This window comes from Melozone crissalis, unplaced genomic scaffold, assembly GCF_028551555.1.
Source record: "Melozone crissalis strain CALT ecotype California unplaced genomic scaffold, PUWL_Pcris_2 ptg000013l_1, whole genome shotgun sequence".
NCBI lineage: Eukaryota > Metazoa > Chordata > Aves > Passeriformes > Passerellidae > Melozone > Melozone crissalis.
Genome location: NW_026535791.1, coordinates 386,582 through 407,952, shown reverse-complemented (window position 1 = coordinate 407,952; position 21,371 = coordinate 386,582). Strand labels below are relative to the sequence as shown.

General features: G+C 40.5%; 1 protein-coding gene across 4 annotated transcripts in view; it reads left to right on the top strand.

The window, feature by feature from the left end:
* PDGFD (platelet derived growth factor D) overlaps window positions 1–15,228 on the top strand; it is a 135,954-nt gene extending 120,726 nt beyond the window's left edge. For all 4 annotated transcript variants that reach the window (XM_054271778.1, XM_054271776.1, XM_054271777.1 and 1 more), the window contains 2 exons: window positions 2,543–2,757; window positions 13,968–15,228. In XM_054271778.1, the coding sequence (XP_054127753.1) occupies window positions 2,543–2,757; window positions 13,968–14,102 (350 nt within the window). In that variant the 3' untranslated portion in view covers window positions 14,103–15,228. The remainder of the gene's footprint in view (window positions 1–2,542; window positions 2,758–13,967) is intronic.
* The last annotated feature ends 6,143 nt before the right edge of the window (window positions 15,229–21,371 follow it).

The following is a 21,371-nucleotide window of genomic DNA, read 5'->3' as shown; positions in this document are numbered from 1 at the left end:
TCAGACCTTGATAAGTAAAGCAGCTGGATTTCACACCAATCACACCAAGGCTCGGTTACATTTTAGTCACAGCAGTGAAGTGATGCATGAAACTGACTGTACTGTAAAATCTCATTCTTATTTGGATGAGGAAATGGACTAGCTCCAGACAGTAAAACAATCCAAAGACAGGAAAAAATGCATATTAAAGCTTTCAGGAGAGAGAGTTCTTTAGAATAAAATGTGCTCTTTTGTTGGGGGGCAATAAACTGTGGTCTAGAGTTTAGGATTTAATTAGGCAATGGGAACTGTTCTTGTGTGTCAGTGTGATGCTACCAGAGTACAGGATACATTGTTCAGAGTACTCTGCATGCTCACCTTATTCCCATCAAGCACTGCAGTTCTGTAGAGCAGAGTAAAAAAGGGTGTAGGTGTTTACCTCCAAATAAATTTTAATAGAGGATAACTTGTTTGTCTTTTAAATTGTTTATTTAGGCTTTTCTTCTCTGCTTGAGATTTCTCATTTTCATTTTCAACATCACTAAAGTAAGACCTTTCTGCTTATCTGATTATCTTATAGATATTCCCCTGGATTGCTGCAGTGTCAGTGTGGATGATCCAGGCTTTCCCCTCAAGAAATCTCATTAGTGATGAAGGCAGCAAATTTTCAGCCCTCTTCTTCCTTTAGTAGATTTTTCTGTCACATCAGTTGGCTGAAGTGAATAGTAGCCTGCTAGTGCTTTGCTTTACCAGTTAGCAAAGCTGATGGCAAAGGTCCTGGTGAGAATGTTTAGAGGTATGGGAAACACTTCCTTGTGGAAAGAATTAGCCTGAAAGCCTGCAGTGAAAAGAGGTGGCTTTGAAGAATGACAGTGGAGAAGAAAATATAATCTGTTAAAACAAAGAAATCAATATACCCTGGACTTGCCAGTCCTGGCTAAGGACACTCACAGTGTATTTTTCTCTCAGTGCATGAGTATACCACCAGTCCCATTGATTTTGTGCTTACAGCAAGAGGATGATCTATACCTCTTCTGGAGAGATGCTAGCTCTCGGGAGAGAACCACTGAGATTTCATGGGGGAATGTATCATAATTGCTATAAAATAGCAGTTTATCTGCTAAATTCCCATTGACTGAGATAACACCTTGTCAAAAAAGTGAATCTGCTACGATTTTCTATAATGACATTTCTGATATTGATGTATCCTTGTCTCTTGCATTTCAGCCTTTTTGTTATCTCCAAGTTAGGATGTAAAGGTGCATGATGTTTACAAATCAACCACTTTTTCCACAATTAACTTAGTGATGTTGACAAGGCCTGAGTCACAGAAAGTATGAAGTGTCTTTGTTATAAGGTTTCACATATTTGTATTAAAGCACAAGCATAAGTGTTCTCAGAAGCAGAGGTTATGTTGACCTGTTAAACATGCCCTGAAAATCTGATATGTTCACAAACACTAGACTGTTATCTCAGTTCTTATTTGAGCCATCCCTGTTTTCCTGTTGATGCTTCTGTTAGCAAATACTGTTTGGAGTCAAACTCAACATAAGTTCACATGCCCCCCACTCCTGAATGAATTACTGAGCTTTGAACACTTAGTTGGTAGACAAAATACTAAGGCAAAAAAGAAGACAGAAAAGGAAGGAAAAAGAAATCTATTTCTATAGAAATAGTACTCATTAAATTTGTTGCTTTTGTCTGTGTCACAATTGTGGAAAATATATTTACAAAAGTGGTTTTTGGTTTAGTTTTAGTTTTACAAGCCAAAGCTAGAAACAGCGTTTAAACTTACATTTGATAGTCTATAAGTTATTTTTGTGGCTGGCTTTACCACTTGTTTACTTGACAGATCTCACATACTAGGCATTTAAACATCAGTCAACTACTGGCACTCAATGGGCCTATTAATTTTAATTGTATTTATTTGTATGCCTCTTATAGTAACACTTACCAGATAAAATTAATGCTGCTTAGATTGATTTCTCCATCTAAAAATGAAGTATCTAAATTCTATTAATAAACAGTACAGACAGGCAACTTGAGGAAGAAAGTCATGCAGGCTGTCCTAAATACTCTTGCCATGGAAGGGATGAATCACTCCCCAAAAATGTTTCTCTAGTGACCACAGGAAGGGCCTTGGTTTTGCTTATAATAAAAAAAAATAGAACCTAGCATCTAAGTAAGCCAGGTGTAAACAGAGAAGGGAAGAGAGTGTCAGAGGTGGATCTCTTGCCCAAGGATCCAACTATGTGGAGTGACAAAGCAAATAAAATTATCAGTCTTCAGCTTTCAGGACAGTATTTTACTGCAAACCTTCCCTGCACCTTTATAGTCAGTGTGATCTATGCTATGGCAGTCAGTGGGAGAAGGATGACAGCCTGGATGGCCACCTGTAATGATTTAAATTTGGTAGGCTTATCTGTTCAGAAATCACTCCTGTAGTTCACATATTTTTCAACCAGCACCCCATTATTCTGTGTTATTGACTGCCCGGGGAGCAGCATCAGCCAGAGGAATGTCCCGCACTCACCTCACTAATGAAGCTTCTTTTGCATTGCAGTTGACCTGGACAGGTTGAATGATGATGTGAAGCGTTACAGCTGCACTCCAAGGAACTACTCTGTCAATTTAAGGGAGGAGCTGAAGCTGACAAATGTCGTTTTCTTCCCCCGCTGCCTCCTTGTCCAGCGCTGCGGCGGAAACTGTGGCTGTGGCACTCCAAACTGGAAATCCTGCACCTGTGTGTCGGGGAAAACTGTGAAAAAGTATCATGAGGTATTTTCATTCTTTCTTTGACACTTCTTTTGGGTATTTATTGCTTCCATGGAATCTGAAGTCTTTTCTCAGAACTGTGTGTGCTGCTTGTTAAGAGACTATGCATGTATGAGAAAGGGGTGTTGGCAGTATTTATGTGTAAGTTAACTCAGAAGAAGTTGGAGAGAACTTTTGCCACCTCCGAGTGGATGCCACCACAGCGAACTTGGAGAACCACTCATCCTAGTGAACTTTGTTTCAAGAATGAGCCTTATGTTAGACTGATTTTTCCCAGTCAAGGACTAATACAAAGTAAATGTATATACCACTGGAAATACTCTTTTTAGTAGCACAGAGACATGGGTTCCTTGAGATACTTGGCTTCATTTCCTCTTTCTTTAAACTTATGCTCACACTTGGAAATTACAATTAAGTCACTTGTAAACTCTCTTCCCTTCCAAATTTATTACTTATATATTACTAAAGCTGAATCATTCAGCCTTTGCTTTTTTTCCCCCCTCAGCAATTTTTCAGGAAAGCAAAATTTTTGCATAGGAACGATATTACTGCGCCTGAGTGGGCCGCCATGGTGAGAGAGAGACGAGAATCTTGTTTCTTGATCAGAAGGCTGGATTTATTGATATATGATATATTATACATTATAACTATACTAAATAAGAATCAAGAGAGAGGTTTGCAGATGCTAGCTACAGCTAAGAATAGAAAAGAAAGAATCTAAAACAAAGTTGTGTCCAGGGACTCAGTCCCCTAGCTTGCACTGATGATTGGCCCTTAATTATAAACATGCACATGAGACCAATCACAGAGGCCCCTGTTACATTCCACAGCAGCTGATAACAATTGTTTACCTTGTCTTCTGGGGCCCTTTGCTTCCCAGAAGATACAGAAATCTGAAAGAAAGGATTTCTGTGGAAAAATGTCTGCAACAGAACAATGCCCATTATTTAATCCATTCAGGATGCATCTAGAGAGGAAAAAACACAATGAAAGAGTATTTTGTATTCTTACCACTAACACAGTATTTTCAGATCAAGACATGAGCAATGTTTGTTCCCTAAAGTGAGCATATCTAAGAAAGTTACTTGGTAGGTGCCTTCCAGTTGTTGGAAGGTAGGGTAGCTGCATGCCATGCTGACTTAGTTCTGACACATATCTTTGTAAGAGCCTGATTTACCACTTGGCTTAAGGCCCAAGAGAAAATGGACTTGATGGACTTTAAACCTGGATGTAATGCAGGCTCATAACATTAAGGCATTATCTTGAGAGACCCTGGGGCTGCAATGGCAGAGGGTTGTTGAGGGCCAGAGCAGTGTGGTCACTTTTTTCAAAGGTAAGAGATATTTTCTTACACATAACTGCATACTCCACATACTAGGACTGGAGAACAGTTAATATTTTCTCTAATTTTAAACAAGATGCAAGGGATGAGCCTAGTAATTACAGAGCAGAAAGCCTTATCTCAGTGGTAGAAAAGTTAATTGGAAAAAAATTAATAGTATAAAGCACCTAGATGACTATGAGCTGATAAAATTAGCTCAGAATGCCTTATATATGAAAAAATATTTATACAGCGCCACAATATTTACACAAGAATGCTAAAAGGACTGGCATCTCCTGCAGAGAGCAAACAGTCAGCCAGACAAGATCAGACATGGATTAGAAGGTGGTTAAGAGATAAGGAGCAACGAGGTGGAAGAGACAAGCAATTTTCTAAATGGGAAAGGGCTATCTGAGGGTGCCCCCAGTACAAAGATTTCATGTATTATTTCATGTGTGTTCAGTCTGGAGGGAGGTGAACAGAGAGGTGGCAAAAATGACAGGTGGCACAGGAGATAACATACTTGAACAGCAGAGAAGGCTGTGAGGAATTTCAGAAGGTCTTCGTAAATGCTTATAAATGCAGTTTAGAAAAGCAGCAAGCATTAGGATGAGACATCTCAACTATTCATTCATGCAACTCTGGGTGTGTGAGGGGAGGAGGAAGAAATGACGGGTGGAAATTGGGCTAAAGGTCAAGCAGTGAATCACTGTGAAGAGCTTCAGGGAGACAGTTTAGTGCAGTGATAAGAAAAAGACAAGTGACAGTCTTCTGCAGGAATGGAGATGAAGGGGTAATAACACAGTAAATATTGTGGTCTGGATAAATTGTTGGGGGACTTAAGCATTGGTGCTTAAAAGGACAAAGGCAGCACTAGAAAAAATAAATAGAAGCAGCAAGCATACATCATGAGAGATGTAGGGAAAGATATAGATCAAAAACATTTTCAAGGAAAAGTGGCTCAAAAATTCTGGAGCATTTCATTTAGAAAAAAAAAACTAAAGAGAGGACACTGAAAGATAGGAAATAATGAATAGTAGCTAAAGGAAAATTATACCTTCCTAAGTAATCTTTTCGTTAAGAAAAGAACAAGAGAGAGACTGTAAGGAAACGAATTTAAAATTATAAAAAGGAATTGGTGGTTTTTTTTCATGGTAAATCTGTATGGAATTTCAACACTTAAATATGAGTTGTGCATAATTCAGAAGATTTCTGAAAGAACTAGAAGTCAAATATAAACTAAGGAATCCTGGGTTACAGCTGTATCAAAAATTAAGTCAACTGTTGACAGTAGCTAGAAAGAAAAGTTCTGATTATAAATATGTTGTAAAGCACTTTTTTTCAGGTGTTTGGAAACAGGTAGTGTTGGAATACCAGAATATCACACTAACTAGGTATTGCTCAGCATCAGGATATCATGACTTATGACTGCTCCAAATTAATCACGAAATTCAGGAAATTCAACATTCAACATGCACACAAATATATCACTGCTAATTTATTTTCCTGCTCATTTCTACTCTGAAAACCATATGAATTCAAGACAGTGTTTCATCTTTAACATTAAATGGCCTTTTTAAGTTTAAATTTAAATTTTATCCCTTAGGGATGAATTACCAGCTCACTGAGCAGATACTTAGCCTAGTGTCTCCCATTAACATGAGTGGAAGTCATGCAGATAAATTCATGTATGACATACTAAAGATGTGTCCATTAATTTTAGTCCAAAATGTTTTCCACTTTATTATTATTATTAGCCACACACAGTTAATCAGTTTTATTCTTATTCTCCTTTGACACTTTAATTTTACTTAAATACCAGGTGGAAAAGGCACTGAGGAGAGGCCTCTCCACATGCCAGTTTTAGAACTGTAGAGTCAGTTTACTCTCTTAAAAGCCTATTTGAAACCCACTAACCTTATCCAAAGAGCGTTTACTTGCGTAACGAAGGATGGAGCTTTACACTTATGAAATCCCCAGCACCATTAATTTGGTTAAAAAGCTCAGCCTTCTACTGCCTGAGGACATAGGCCAGATTCAAACACAAGTCTCAGTGAATTTGATTTACAGAAGACTCCAGAAGGAAATACTAGGTGTTGGAGCAAAGAAGGTGTTTGTAGTAGATGAGACTTGAGTCCTGCAGACCCTGAACTCCTTCTCTTGCCAGACAGATTTTCCCTATCCTGGAGCTTCTTCTGCTGAGCTCCTGAACCTGCAAGAGCTTTGTGTCCTGCACATGGATATGCTTGTCCTCAAAAGTAAAAGTGTCTCTGGAGATCACTTAAAAGTTCCCTGGCATTTCTGAGCTACCCAGAATTTCTGTGTGAGAAAGACGGGCAAATTTTCCAGAAGCAATAGGCTTCTTTTTGGCTTTGTGGCCAGTGCTGGAGTAGCTGCATGTTGGCAGCCGTGGGGACCCTAGAGTCCAGGGTGTTTCTTGAAAGAGAGGCTTCTAGTCCAGAGAGATTTCAAGGTTATCTTCTCCTTATGCTCTTACTGCTTTTTAGTTCACTCTGAGTTCCTGTTCAAAGCCTCCCAGTGTAATCGCTGATCACTCTGTCCTAGCCTGGCCTCTCAGGACTAATAGCTGTCATGTGGAGCCTTTAATTCTCCCAAGCTGGAGAGTGCTGCTCCAGTTTCCTGAACAGAATGTACAGCTCTTTTCTATCATGTCTGACTGTGGGAAGTGATGCAAAAACAGGGAAAATGAGAACATGAGATAGCCACAATAAGGGGTAACTTTTTCTTTATTGCCCTGGGAGATGTTAATCATGAGATCTTTGGTCTTCTTTATAGCCTGGAAGTTTGCCCTGACTTTACCAAAATACTCAGCAGTTTTCAGAAATGAATGGGGTCATAACTTGGGTAAACAGATAGTTTTATTGGTGGGGTTGGATTTTTTTTTTCCCTTGCAGGAGTCTTGTGATGCTCTGTGGTTTTCCATGGCTTCTGGGTTTGCTTTGGAGCAGAGCAAATACTCTGGACAAATACTCATGACTCACCACATAGTGTCACGAACCCTTCAAACCAAACAGGCCAAGTCCTGGCAGTGTCTAAAAACGTCTCTCAAGCATAGTCTGCCATAAGTGATACTGAGTTATGTTGCAATGCTCTGTGCAAGGGAAGGACAAAGCAGTGCATGGAAGTGGATGCAGCACACCTTAATCAAAGCTCAGCCCTACAGCTGTCTTAACTTTCTAAAGCGGACCTGATATAAAAATGTGCTTCCCATTGCAGTTAATTTCCTTAAAAATGCCTGGAGCTTCTCTTTAAAGAGGTGCAGGCTCTAAACCTGGAGTTTACTCAGCACAGAGAAGGTGTGGGGGAACTCAGGCCAGGACTCAGTTGAGCAGTGGCTGTGGCTGTGCCATCCAGCCAGCATGTCTCAGAGAAACAAGAAATCAGTTTCCCCATCTCATTGCTGTAACTGATGAGATGTGAAATGAGTTTCCCTGGGGAATAAGTGCTTTTAAGGTAGCAACCAGAATTTGTCAGAATGTATAAACTTCTGCAAACACAGTGCTGAGTTGCACACCTAAGGGACATAAAAGGAAAAAAGAAAAGTGGTGATAGCTGATTGCAGCTTTTACCTACTTATTTGTCTCTCCTGTAAATCCTGATGTGTTGTCGACTGTCTATAAGGCGATTCTTCCCCCACCCCTTTTTGAAGCATTATGCTTCAATTCAAGTTTGATCTTGACTGCAGCTTGTCTGGTGCCTTCACAGGACATAGATTCAGTTAATTCTCAGAGAGAAGGTTTTGATCAGTGGTAGGGTGGCAGTTTCATAACCTTTGGTTGCCTTGAGAGAGGCAGTAGGTACCCCAGAGCACACAGCTCTTGTCATGAGTTGCTGGGCATAAAAATAGTTTCAACTGAACCCAACAGTGCAAAGGGAAAATGAGACAGAGGGAATATTATACAGGAGAAAAGAACACGGGAACACAATAGAGAATTAGGAAGTGGAACTTCAGTGAGACAAACTTACTGCAGTGGAGTTAAGAAATGTAACTAATACAATTTGATGGTGCTGGGGCTTTTTTCTTTCCTTCTTTCATTTTTTGGATAAATGAAAAGCAAACGTCAAGGAGGCACTTGAGAGAGAGGACAATAATTCTCAGCCTATCCTTACGCAGGGAAACATAAGAAAACTGGTCAAAAAATGATCCAAATGCTGCTGACAGAACAAAGGAAATTTGCTAAGGGATTAAAAAGAGCTAGAATCATCAAAGCAGTGTGCAAGGAATATGGTCTGATTGTTGTATGTCCTGGAGTTGATAGTACATGTATAAAGGAGATAAAAGGTTGTTATGGTAATAAAGGCATAGAATTAGCCTGACAAAAGAGTTAATTCATGGAATAGTGTACAAGAAGCAGCAATGGGATTTATTTGGAATGCAAGTACAAGGAAAAAAAATGAGTCAGAAATTACTGCTAGGTCACAGGATGAGCAGAGAGAACACAGAAGTGCAGTGAGAGACGAGGTTTATTTTAAACTTGATGAAAAATGAAGTTCTTTGGTTGACATCTGGAAGTTAAGTGAGACATCCTGTAACATGTCAGGACACAGAGGCAGTTTGTGAAGGAGGAACACCTGTGTCTAGTCAGTGAGAAAACAACAGCTGTAGCATAATGCACACATAATTCCTGACAAGATCAGAAAAAGTGAGGGTCTTGTTGATGTCACATATGTCAAAAACATCATCGCTTTAGTGAGTGCTTCAGGTACTTGAGTTTTAAGCCAATTAATTTTTTCCCATGTTTGTTGTATTAAAACCAAGTGTTTCTTATGCATACAAATTAAAAAAATAGAAAAAATAATCCCATCTATATTTAATAATCCCTTAGTTTGCCTGCTACCAGTGATCAGCAAGCCAACTCATTTTTCTTGTCTCCAATAACCTGTATTTATCTCTGGTAAGAAAGAATATATCTTTGGGTCTATGTCATTGGTTTAGGCTATGTTCCTACTAGAGCAAAGGTCCTTGTGCTAAATTATGAAGCACATTCCCATAATACTTGGCTTCTTATACTCAGAGCACAGCTAAACCATGTGTGACCTTTGGATTAGATAACTTTCAAAGACTGCAGAGTAAGAGTTTTTATGTCTATCAGAACTTGGATCTGTGTTGAATGTTTTGCGCTTTTGATGCTTCCTCTTTCATGAATCTCAGACAAATATAATTTGGTTTTCATGTTAGAATGGTGTTATTTTTAGATGTGCAGAAGGAGATTAGATAATGCTGCATAGCAGAATTTTAAAATAAGTTCTGCAAAGTACAAATTTCACTATCTAAAATAGCATCCAGAGCTGCTCACCATCCTCTGTCACAAGAATATGAAGCTAATTAGATATTGGGTGAGCCATAGTCATATTATTGATTTTCTGTGAGCTTCTTAAGCCGATCAGAAAAAAAAAAAAAAGCCGATTTTTGAGTGAGGCTTCATTTTTCTGTTGGTGCTTAAAATACTGGTCAAGAATGTAAAAAAACAATGTTACTGTTGTTACTAATAAGTAAATGATAAGTCAAAAATGCCTGTGGGATAATTTTTTAAGTTTTGACTGGGTTTGCTATCCTGTTTGCTTTTTAATAAAACAGAAATCAGCCATCATGGACTGCCATGGTTAAATGTTGCCTGACTGCAAGGGTCAGTGATACCTGGCTAGGACCATCAGCAAATGCTGAAGGGATGGTTCACCTCATCTGCCTCTACCCATCTAACACTTTGAGTCCAAGCTTTGGGCTCCTTTGCTAGACCCCAGAGCTAGCCCTGCCAGGGGTGGGTGTTTCAGGTGAATCATGCTCTGGAGTTGCTGCTTCATTCTGGCTTCTACTGGAGACAAGCCAGGTATGGATCAGGGTGAGCAATTCTCTCCAGCTGGGTCCTTTTCCTGGCAGTCACTGCCACTCTGCTGTCCTCAGCCCCACATCTTGACGTGTTAAGAGTTCTTGAGTGTTCTTACAGATCTGTTGAGATGATAGGAACCATCAGCCCTGGCTTCCTGTGCTCCACAGGCGACAGGAGAGCACCTGCTGCCCCCAGAGCACAGCCCATACACCTCCTGGAAAGGCAGTCCTCAAACAGGCTGGAAACCCCCTAGTTCCTTGGAGGGCTGTCCAAGTGATGTGTGGGCCTGACTTAAACATGTGTGCCCTAATTCCACTTGAAGTTTTTCTGGTTTCAGCTTCCAGATCCTGTTTTTTTCGTGGCTTTGATCTCATTTAAAGAGGCTTTCAGAAACTGGCATCCAGATCCAGTACGTGATCAATGAGCAAGATTGCTGGCAGGGAAACACGTGTAAGGATTTTCTTTATATTTCCTAGATCACTGCCCCCAAGGAAAGGAAAGTTGCGTGGTGGCTACAGTCATCTTACCTTGAAACTTCTCAGATAGATACTCAGACACATCTACAAAGTAAAATACCATCCAGCATATTGGTGTGCTCCTATGGGCCTCTCTGCAGAGAAAATGCCCTACTGCCCTTTTTCTTGTATTATATATAAGCACCAAATCCAGCTCAAAAGCAGAATAATCTGGCTTGATTTTATTTTAATTATTTTAATAGTTTGATTACCATAATTTACTCGGTGTTTGATGAGAGGGACATGACTGTAGTTACATGCTCTTTGTGAGGCAATGATCTGAGTAGCTGAGGCACTGCAATTTGGTGAGAAGTGACAGACACTGATCCTTTAATTTGAAAACTGCAAGGTTGTTTCTTTTCACCCCTAAAAAAAAAAGAAAACAAACAAACAAAAACAAAAAACAAGCCTTTTGAGCATTCTAGACCTGTCATATCCATGTTTTCTTACAGCTACTGATCCCATGAAAAAATGAGTGATAAAGTGTCCTGAGCATAATTTATTTGAGCTGTTCTCATTAATTCAGTAGTTTCTCAGTTTTAAGGACATGATCATATGATAAATAAACAGCAGATATTTGCAGAATAAAGGGTTGTCTTCCTTCTACTGTGGTCACCAGAATTGGCCTTATTTCTAGATTCTTTTTAATTTCCTTATACTTAGATGAAAATAAAACTGTTAGGTGGGAGTGAGACAGGGAGCTTTGAATATCAGCTCTGTGATCAGCTATTAAAGTAGCTCTGGAGGGGGATCTGGACAGGCTGAATCTGAGACCACTTGTGTGGGGTTTAACAAGGCCAAGCGCTGGGTCCTGGTCACAACAGCCCCAGGCAGTGCTACAGGATGTGGCAGAGTGCCTGGAAAGCTCTCTGGCAGAAAAGGACGTGGGGGTGCTGGTTGACAGCAACTGAACATGAGTGTGCCCAGGTGACCATTGGCATCCTGGCCTGGATCAGCCAGGTGTGGCCAGCAGGAGCAGGGCAGTGACCGTCCCCCTGTACCCAGCACTGCTGAGGCCACAGCTCCAATCCTGTGCTCAGTTCTGGGCCCCTCAGTGCCAGAGAGACATTGAGGGGCTGGAGCGTGTCCAGGGAAGGGCAACGGAGCTGGGGAAGGGTCTGGAGCACAAGTCTCACATCTGAGGGAGTTCGGCGCATTTAGACTGGAGCAAAAGAGGCTCAGGTGGAACCTTATCCCTCTCTCTGAGTGCCTGAAGGAGGGTGTAGCAGGTGCAGGGGGCCTCTTCTCCCAGATAACAAGTGTCAGAACAAGAGGACATGGCCTCAAGTTGCACCAGGGGAGGTTTAGACTGCATATAAGGGAAATTTTCTTTACTGCAACAAGGGCCAAACATTGAAACAGGCTGCCCAGGGAAGTGGAAGAGTTGCTATTCCTGGAAGTATTCAAAAAGCATGTGAGATGTGGTGTTAGGGGACAGAAGTTAGGGGTTGACTTGCTGGTGCTGGGATGAGGGTTGGACCCAGTGATCTCAGAGGTCTTTCCTACCTAAAGGACTCTATGATTTGATAATTTCAGCTGTGTTCAATCACTGTTTTCCTGTCTTGTCTGAGGAAGTGCCTGACAGTTCATTTTCTTATCAGCAAAGCCTATATACTGTGCTAATGCTTCTTGATAAAAAACATAGAGAAAGTCCCTGAGCTGTCAGATGCTCTGTTAACTTAAATACAGTCCACATCTTTGCTCTTATCCCATTGCATACTTTGATTTGTTCTCAGCTGGAAAAAATCAGATCTATCTACCCTATGATTTTGCAAACTGCCAGTCATCTGGATTGGTCATAATTTGCTGGAAGACTTCTTTAAATAAGGAATTTATCATGGGTTCATGTCAGCATCTGTACTTGATTTTTACAAGTACATTTTTACTACATTTTCCTTGAAAAAGCATCTTTGAAGTTGTGCTCTATTTTTAGCTCTGTAATAATTGCAGCAACCTGATTGGGTTCAGTTCCTTTGTGCTTGGGATGACAGTGTGATACAGCAAATTGTCCTAGTGTCCATTAGGATTTATTGCATATATGGATGCAACCAATGTTTGAAATCAATTCAAAGATACTATATTTTTATTGCTAAAAAAAAAAAAAAGTAAAGTTATATTTCTCCATTTCTAACATGGCAAAATAGTTCTGTTTTCCCAACACAGTACAGCAGCATGTCTGTAACTTGCTTAGGCACAGTCCTTCCTTTCAGTATTACATAGGCAAAATATCAATTTCATCACAAAACAGAGAACAAAATAATAGACTCTGTTCAGTGCTTATCACTTTTGTTATATCTCATGACTTTTCTAGCCTCAAGGCATTAATGGCAGAGAACAAATTGTCTCATCCTGAGAGCTGCTAACCTGCCTGCCCTTCCCCACCCACCCTCCACAGCATCTCTGGTTGTCCTTTGGCAAGTGCTTCACATTTGCTTTCTGAGGCTTTCTAATTCTGTTGAAAATGCTAATAGTCTGTTGATCTGGAACACAGCCTCTTATTCCCTGTCATTTAAAAACCATCTCAACTCTCTTTTGATATTATGACATCAGAATACAGAAACTGCTTTGTAAAAAGGAAGAAAAAAGAGGATTGTTGAGTTACAGAGTGATCTCCAGTATGATCTGTTAGGGCAGAAACATGGGTGCTTCAGTGAGGTGCTGAGGTGTTACAGACATTTAGGTCCCACTTCCCAGCTGGCCACTGGCTTTGGGAAGACATGAACTTAACAGACATCTCTCCATCTTTGAGATGGACAAGCAAGAGAAATGCAGCTGATCTGGCAGTCACTTGGCCAAGCCAGCTCCTTTTTACAACTTACAGCCCCCTTCCTAGGGGTCTCAGGATCATCTTGCCTAGATGGAATTTTTTCAGAAATGTCTATTATGATGCATGCTTCCCTAGGAAGTAATTTTGCTTTCTTTTTTGCTTGACATTATTCACATTAAATTCTTCAGAAATCATTGAGGTTGAGGCAGAGATTTTTAAGATAAGCCAACAGAACTCAGATTCCACTGAAACTCAGTAGTATCTCACAGGTATTTTGTGCAAGCTCCTTCATCTCCTTCTGCCCTTCACAAGTATTTAAGTTTTGGACCAAATCTAATGATAGGTGCTTCAGAAATTTCAAATTGCATAAAAAATGTTCCTTTTTCTTAAGAGCAGAAATATTCTACAAGAGAAAGGAGGGGCAGGGCAACTCAAATAGGAATGGGACTGCAAAAATGAGCCAAAGGAAACCTGCTTGGTGGTTCGCATGCAAAGGAGCAACTCTGGACATGGTTAGGAAGCTGCATGATACAAAGATACCTGATGTAGGAAAAAATACAGTCTGTCCAAGCTCCAGGACAAACAATACAGCAGGATGTCAAAGTGTGCAAAGAAAAAGCTGGAAATAAAACAAAAATGTGTCCAAATTAATGATGGTCAGGACCATTAAGGGCTGTTGGTACCCTTGGGGCCCCAACATTCTCATCCTCAGATCTCCAACAGCATTTTCTAATTCAGTGCATTTTTGTTGATCCTCCCAGGTGCTGAAGTTTGTCCCTGAGGCTGGGCATACCAGAAGAAAAGGCAAAATCAGGAACAACATGTCCTTGGTAGACATACAGCTGGATCACCATGAGCGTTGTGATTGTGTCTGCAGTTCAAGACCACCCCGATAAAAAAGGAAAAATAAAGAAAAGAAAAAAACAGACACACTAATTGCATCTTACCGGACATTTACTTTCAAGCAGGATTGCTCTGAGGACCTTTACTCACTAATCATTTGAAATTTGCTACTAGCCTGCCTTTGCAATTAGCAAAAACCATTGCTGTGCTGATTAGTGTCATGGCAACTAAACAGATATATCATACATTTATGTATCAGCATCCAAGGATTTAGGATTGTGGTTATCTGTAGCTAGATTCTGAGGGTTGAGATTTTAAAAGCTCAATTGCAGTCCTTAGGCGCACAGTGCCCACTGAATTTAAATCCCAGGTGTGTAGGTTTCTGTGGTAGTTGGCAGTGAAATAGCATTGTGTTTCTTTTTCACTCACCAGTTCCTACACTCAAATTCTGCTCCCATTTCTACCTCCTCAGCTCTCCTGTTGGTAGGTAGGGTTTTATGGTGGGTATAAATGAGGAGAGAATTTGAGCCTGTAGGAGTGCATAATGGTTTGCCCCACTCTCAGAGGGAACTTCTCAGCATTCTGGCCTGACAGAGTGAGATAGAATGCTTCAAATCCATCATTACATAAAATCACACATCAGAAAAGTCAAATCTCGCTGTTTGTACTGGAGCAAGTCGTGTGCTGAAGTTAGTAGATGCTTTGCCTTAGGACACTGAGGGTGGTAGGGGGTGCCGAGGCTGGCACTTCTGCCATGGTGGCTCCAAGGCAGCCGTCACCCAAGTGCTTCTGCAAGAGGGGGCTGCTGCCAGCTCCCCAGGCAAATACCTGTGGGCTGGGACTGATTTTGGTCACTACCTACCTGATGTGGATTCCAGCCCCTTGCCCAGAGTGGCCCCATGGTTGCCCAAGAGGAGCCCCTCTATGGAAGAAGGAAGACCCAGCCCTCCCCTTGGATCCTCCTCGCAGCAGTTCGAGGAGTGCCGTGCTTCCCTGTGGAGGAGATGGAGATAGGGCACTTGTTTGTTGAAAATATTGATTTGTTTTGCAGTTGTGTTACTGGGAAACAAAACTGTGTTTGAGATTTAATTATCATTATTTGGTTTGCGGTTTCTTTATTTGTTTTTTAACTTTGTCATATATGCATTAATCTTAGTTATCTGAGGTTAGTTGTCTCGTTCCAGCTCTGTGTATTGCCGTGGTTAAAGTGTTGACAATGAATTTCTTTTTTTTTTAATTGCATTTTGCTGAAGCATATTAACTCATTAAGTAATATCTGTCAGTCATCACAAATGTGCATCATTTTTTAACTTTCAGAATATTACTAAATAACCACCTCATAATAAAATTAGCACTTTAAAAGCTACAGCATAGCTTCCTATGCCGTTTAAACTATTACAAAAGTGCTCTAGCTGAAAAACAAAAAAGATCCTTCCAAGCTAGCTTTAAGGATTTTCAAGTGCTGCTCCAAAAATGTAAAAACCAGGCAGATTTAAGTTTTGCAAAGAATTGGAGTTTTGATCATGATTGTAACAGAGGGAATAGAGTGGCACATTTAATGGCTGAGGTTTTATGTTTTATGGTAGACATAGGCTGCATCGAATTATCTTGTCTGTGTTGGCTCTTGTCTTTCTGTCTCTCTGAAAGAGTGAAGTAGGTTAACAATAATGCATTATAATTAGTGGAAAATGGCATGTGCTATAAAATACAAGGCCTTCAAACCAGTATGTTTTAGTACTCCACAGGTTTGTTACAAAAGCACCCTAATGTTCTCATTTTCTCTCTTCATCAGCTCAAGTATTTTGTAAGTGCATTTTGTAATTTTAGCAAAACTTTGCTGAAAGGTCCCTTAGAAATGTTGTGTTACTTTCTGTCCTGTACTTTAACCTTGGAGATTCAGAAAGTGTGGGGGTTTTATTATTTATATTAATTTTTCCTCTCTGGCTCCCAGATGTCTGTTTAAAAATGCTCCTGAATGCTTACTTGGGAAGTGATTCATCATTTTTCAAAGCAATTCACATTTAAAGAACAGCCCTGTAACCAAAGATTACCACCTTCATTTTGTAGTTCAGGACTATTTAAAGAACATCTCATTCTTTTTCTGTCTCTGGCTTAATAACAAGATTGACCTAGCCCTTCCATAAGTTTTAGCTAAGTTTGGAATAAATTTGCATGCAAGACCTTGGCAGTACGGATTGTTTCTGAGATACTGAACTCCTGTTTTGATCTCTGTCTGAATCATGCCTAAGCACTCTGATTTCATAGTTAGCATTGGTTGCAGGATACACAAAGTGCTCTGAGTGGTCCTTTGATTCCCACCCTGCAAGGGAACTGGGCCACAGGCAGTGCTGTGCCAGGTGTGTGCCACACAGCACCGCCTGCCTGCCCAGTCCCACCCCAAGTGTTGTGAGGGGCACTTATGACTCCTAATCAGAGGATTTCAGCCTAGAGGCAGCTGGGAGAGGCTCTCCCATAGTGTGCCTTAGCCCAAAGATTGAAATCACACAGTTTGGGAGCATTCCTTGCTCTCCTTTGACTATATAGAAAGATTATAGATAAGTGAGTCAGATAAAGGCCACAGTGGATGCCTGGGTCCAACAGAAAAATTCACATGCAAAGTAAAAGAAAAATCCTCTTGCTTAATGATGTTTTAACCTTCTTAAGTGTAAGCTAAGTTTGTCACAAATTTTAAAATATTACTCCTGGGACACTTATTAATTAATGGAACCACTCAGTGCTTCTTGCTGCCATACAGACACTGTGCTCCCAGCCAGTGCAGGAGGGTCAATGATGGGCTTTGTGTGGCAGTGTGGGGATGATGACATACATGTGAAATAAGAAAAACTCCCCAAAACCCAAGCCCCAAGATGCAGTGACCCTGGTGAAACCAAAAAACAGCAAAATTTTTCCTTTTTATTTATTAGCAGAAATTGCAAAGGTGTATCTTCATACTGTTTTCCCTCTTTTGTCTTTGTATAATTGTTATGTTGTTTACATACTTAAAGAACAAAGATGTTAAAAAAACCTAATCTGGTTCAGTTTTATTTGTGGAATTGGAAACCCCCCCAAAACAAATACATTTTCAAAGGCAATTCAGAAAGAGTCCTGATTTCAAACCACTTATCAGCTTTTTATTTACTATGTTCTTCTGGGATAGAGCCTACTTTCTCAAGTGCAATCCATGTATATTTTTTTTTATCTCAGTTAAATGCAGCTTTCCTAGCAGTACGTTTTATTTGGTGCAGTATGTAATGTGTCTTATCTTGATGAAAAAATAAATACTGCTTTTGAAAGAAGACACTCTGAGTGATTATTCATATTTGGATGAAGAAAAAATCAAAGACATTTCCACAACTTGACACCATCCATGCTCATAAGGTCTCCTTCTGAATTTTAGCAGTCATTCCCAGGAGCATCAGGGAAGGACCAAAGTGCAGTTTTGGGATAATCGAGTTTGAACCTCCAAGCTGGCAGAGCTGACAGCTTCCTTGTGGAGCAGCAGCAGTGTGACAGCAGCACAGCATTTCTCAGAGCTGGATTAGGACATCCCCCCATATTTGGTGCTGATCTCAGCCCCTGCAGGCTTGGCTTGGCTCCAGGAGAGACATCTGAACTCATCTCGCTTTAGCTGCTCCTTCCTGCCAAAGGAGGCTGCTGCAGGAGCTCTGCTTCTCACCTCAGCAAGGGCAGAGCTGAGCATGCAATGCCTGCAGGGCAGCTGAAGGAGCCTGGGGCCTCTCGAGCTGGGCAAATTCGAGCTGTGCTCCTGGGTTTGGGCATTTCCTCCAGCTTCGCCAGAAGCCGCTTTTGCTGTGTTGCGGCAAATAGTAACCTTCAAAGCTCTGGTAACTACTTTCAATTTAAGGTTCTTGTGTTAAGCCTTAGGCCTTCATTGGATCTTGGACTGAATAAGAACATGAAATTTTTGCCCAATTGATTATTCACGAGCCAGATCCTCTGTCTGATAAGGGAATACAGAGAGCATACAGTAGTCTGGGAACCCAGCTTTTTAGTTTGTCCTCATACATGAGCACCTTTTTCTGTACAGTGATGCTACTGATCTGAAGCAGTCAGACATTCAGATGAGCATATTTATCCCCTTTGGTTTGCTCCTTGTTATTCAGAGAAAAAAAATACTGTATATTTTTTCTTTTTTTTTTTTTAAGGCAGTCAGAAGATACACTTGCTAACATTTGCTAACAAAGGAATAATTTCTCATTTCTCTTGCATACGGTGAACAGGGCCATAGTTAATGGGTAGAGGAGATATTTTTTGCCTTTTGGACAGAAACTCAGCAACTCCAAAATGTTCAAGGATGGCATAAATGTCCTCCCACCTGGCATTGCTACACACCTCCATAACTAATGGCTAGCTAACACCAGCTTGTCCTCAAGGAATGTGTAAGTGAAAGCTTTAATAAATCTGAAACTTGGGAAGCAGCTCTGCATCTCTTCATCTGTAAAAGTATTTGGTTCACAACATCATTCAGGAACTTACCATCACCTTTTTCTAAAAGTAGTGGGTTTTTTAAATGCTCATCTTCTCCTTTTTGAAGAAGAGAATCTTCCTCTAGCTAATTTTAAGAACTGTAACAGCTGTAAAAATACTTGCCTGTAAATTCAGTCAAGATTTCTCTTGCTCTTGTCCAGAGTGCACTGCCCATACACACTGCTGTAATGTAAATTCAGCAGAGGTCCAGTTTGTACTTATTCTCCCAGGGACTCCAGTGCAGCACATAATGAAAATTTAGAAATCAGTATTCCTGTCCCTCATTATAGGAGTTTTAACTTTGTTTATTGACAGTCTTGGTCAAATATGCTGAAATAAACATTCATAGTTTATTTAGTCATTCATTGACAGGCTGTGAAAATCTGCTTTAAATGTTCAAAGTACAAATTCAATTTTCTATTTCTTTTCAAAGAATGATAGAATGGCTTGGTTTGGAAGTGACCTTGAAGATCATCTAGCTCCAAATACTTCTCCTAGAAATGGAATTTCCAAACCAGCAAATGTTCTGCCATGAATAATAGGAGGGAAATATTCTAGGTTCAGTCTGTCTTTTACAACTGATTTGACTTAAGATGGTCTGAAATTCTATTGGCAAAAATTTATATTTCAAAACTGAGTTTATATAACCTGCTTTTTGAAACTGAGTTTCAAAGCCTCATTTATGTATTGCTTATAGAAACTTGCTGTGGCACAGACATGCTTTAATAAAAATGGAAATAGTTATGTAATAACAGTTAATGTATTTGATGCTCCAATTTCAAGCTGACAAAGATTTTTGCTTCACTTGGAAGAATTTCAGTTTCAGAGCTAGTACAAAGCAAACAGGATAAAAATGACTGGGTACCTTCAAATATTTTGACATAAAGGGTCAAATTCTTTGACATAAGGAAAAAACTCTTAACTTTTATTCATTGCATTTCCTTAAAAAAATAATAAGAGCAGAAATCTTAACCTTTTTGTTTTGAGTTTGTAGAGTATCGTCTCAAGTAGGGGATACATCTCAAGTAGGGGATACTGAAATGAGCTCTCTCATTTCAGTCTGAAACCAGTTTACCCTTTCTGAGATGAAGGTGGTCCGGAGAACCACCCTTCATACCAATACAATTCTGTCAAATATTTCTTTGTGCTCCCTTTCTCATCGCTTTTTGTCAAAGAATAAAAAAAAATGTTGGTAATACTGTCCTTCCACTTGCATTTATTATGGGAAGAAAGAGGATTCCCTCCCTCAAAATGGGGCACCATTTTACACTGAGGAATCCCAGGCTGGCTGAGGTGGGAAGGGACCTCTGGAGATGGTCTTGTCCAGCCCTCTGTCCAAAGCAGGGCCATCTACAGCACCATAGCAGTGCTCAGTCCTTTCCAGTTGGGTTTTGAATTTCTTCAGGGATGGAGATTCAGCTCTTTTTACTAGATTATGTAGAGCAAAGGTGAGGCATTAGTTTTGACAAATTGTGTGGAGTCAGAGAAAAGTCTGATGAACCCTTGGACTTGCACTAAGGACTGTGGCTCATGGAAGACTCTTCAGTCTGTGATGACCAGGCCTTTCTCCCTGCCACATATATCCAACAATATCACCAGGATGCTAAATTCCAGGACCAGAAAGAGTATCTTAGGTGCTGTGGGGAGAAGGGCCAAACATCCATGCTGGAGGCTTTTCCCCTAAGGTACAGTAACAATTTTTCAGCTTAAATGACTAAAGATTTCTGCCAGTGCACAAGAGGAGCAGAGGGACACATGGCCCAGGAGGGAGCCCCAGTCACCTCACCACAGCAATGGAGATGCCAACGCCCTCCCTCCAGGCTGCCCTGGAGAGTCTCAGGGATGTGGGATACCCATCACCACAAGCCAAGAGGACAGGGTCCCCATCACCTCACAGAGGGGAGGGTGTCACTGTCAGGGGACCATCATGGGAGGGTGAATGCATCAGCCTCCATCCAGCTGCCAGACTCAGGTGCCACTAACACTGTTCAGCAAGCCATCACAGGGATCCTTTATACACCAGGGAAGGACCGGAGACTGCAGTTATTTTGCAGTTTCCAGACATATTCTCTCATTAAGGCATAGGAAAGGAAATTGTCCAGCTTTCCCAGAATATACAGGTCAGACACAGCACAGAGCCGAGCCCCCAGAGCATCTTCCTGAACTTGCAGAGCACCTGATGTAAGAGGCCTTCATTAAACTGTTCTGATACCCGGCAGATGGCATTCATTGCAACCTTTACATCAAAATACCAACCCTTGGATTCTGTTGCTAATTTATTTCAAAAGGTCAGCAAGGATTTGTGTGCCCTCAAGGAATTGATCGCATTATAGGAAGCTGCACTTTCAGTATTCAAATAACCCCACATTGGCAAAACACTGCAATTTTCTCAGTTCAACTGTATCTGAGCACCAATTACACAACTGATTATTAAATGAAGATAAGCCATGTAGGCTGCATGAAGAAGACTAATTGTTTTTTTCAATTAAAATAAAGGCACTTGGGTCCAAATTAGGACTCTGACAAGAAAAGGTAAGCAAATTAGTTTCACTGGGAAATGCAGCTACCGCATACCTGAAATGTTCAGGAGCAAATGAGTCAGCGATTTTAATAATCAAAATGGAAGTATCCCTTGAAAAGTCCTTCTACATGAAGCTAATTCAAGGAGCAAATGAAAACTAGTCCTTGCATTTTAATATCATAGGTGATTGCAATGAGCTATGGCCAGCATCGAGAGCTTTTTATTTTATCTGAGTTCTGGCTGACAAGCATTTTAAGAAGCTATGCAATGTTCAGCAAATACCAAACTGCTGTTCTTTACCCCTCACAAAAGT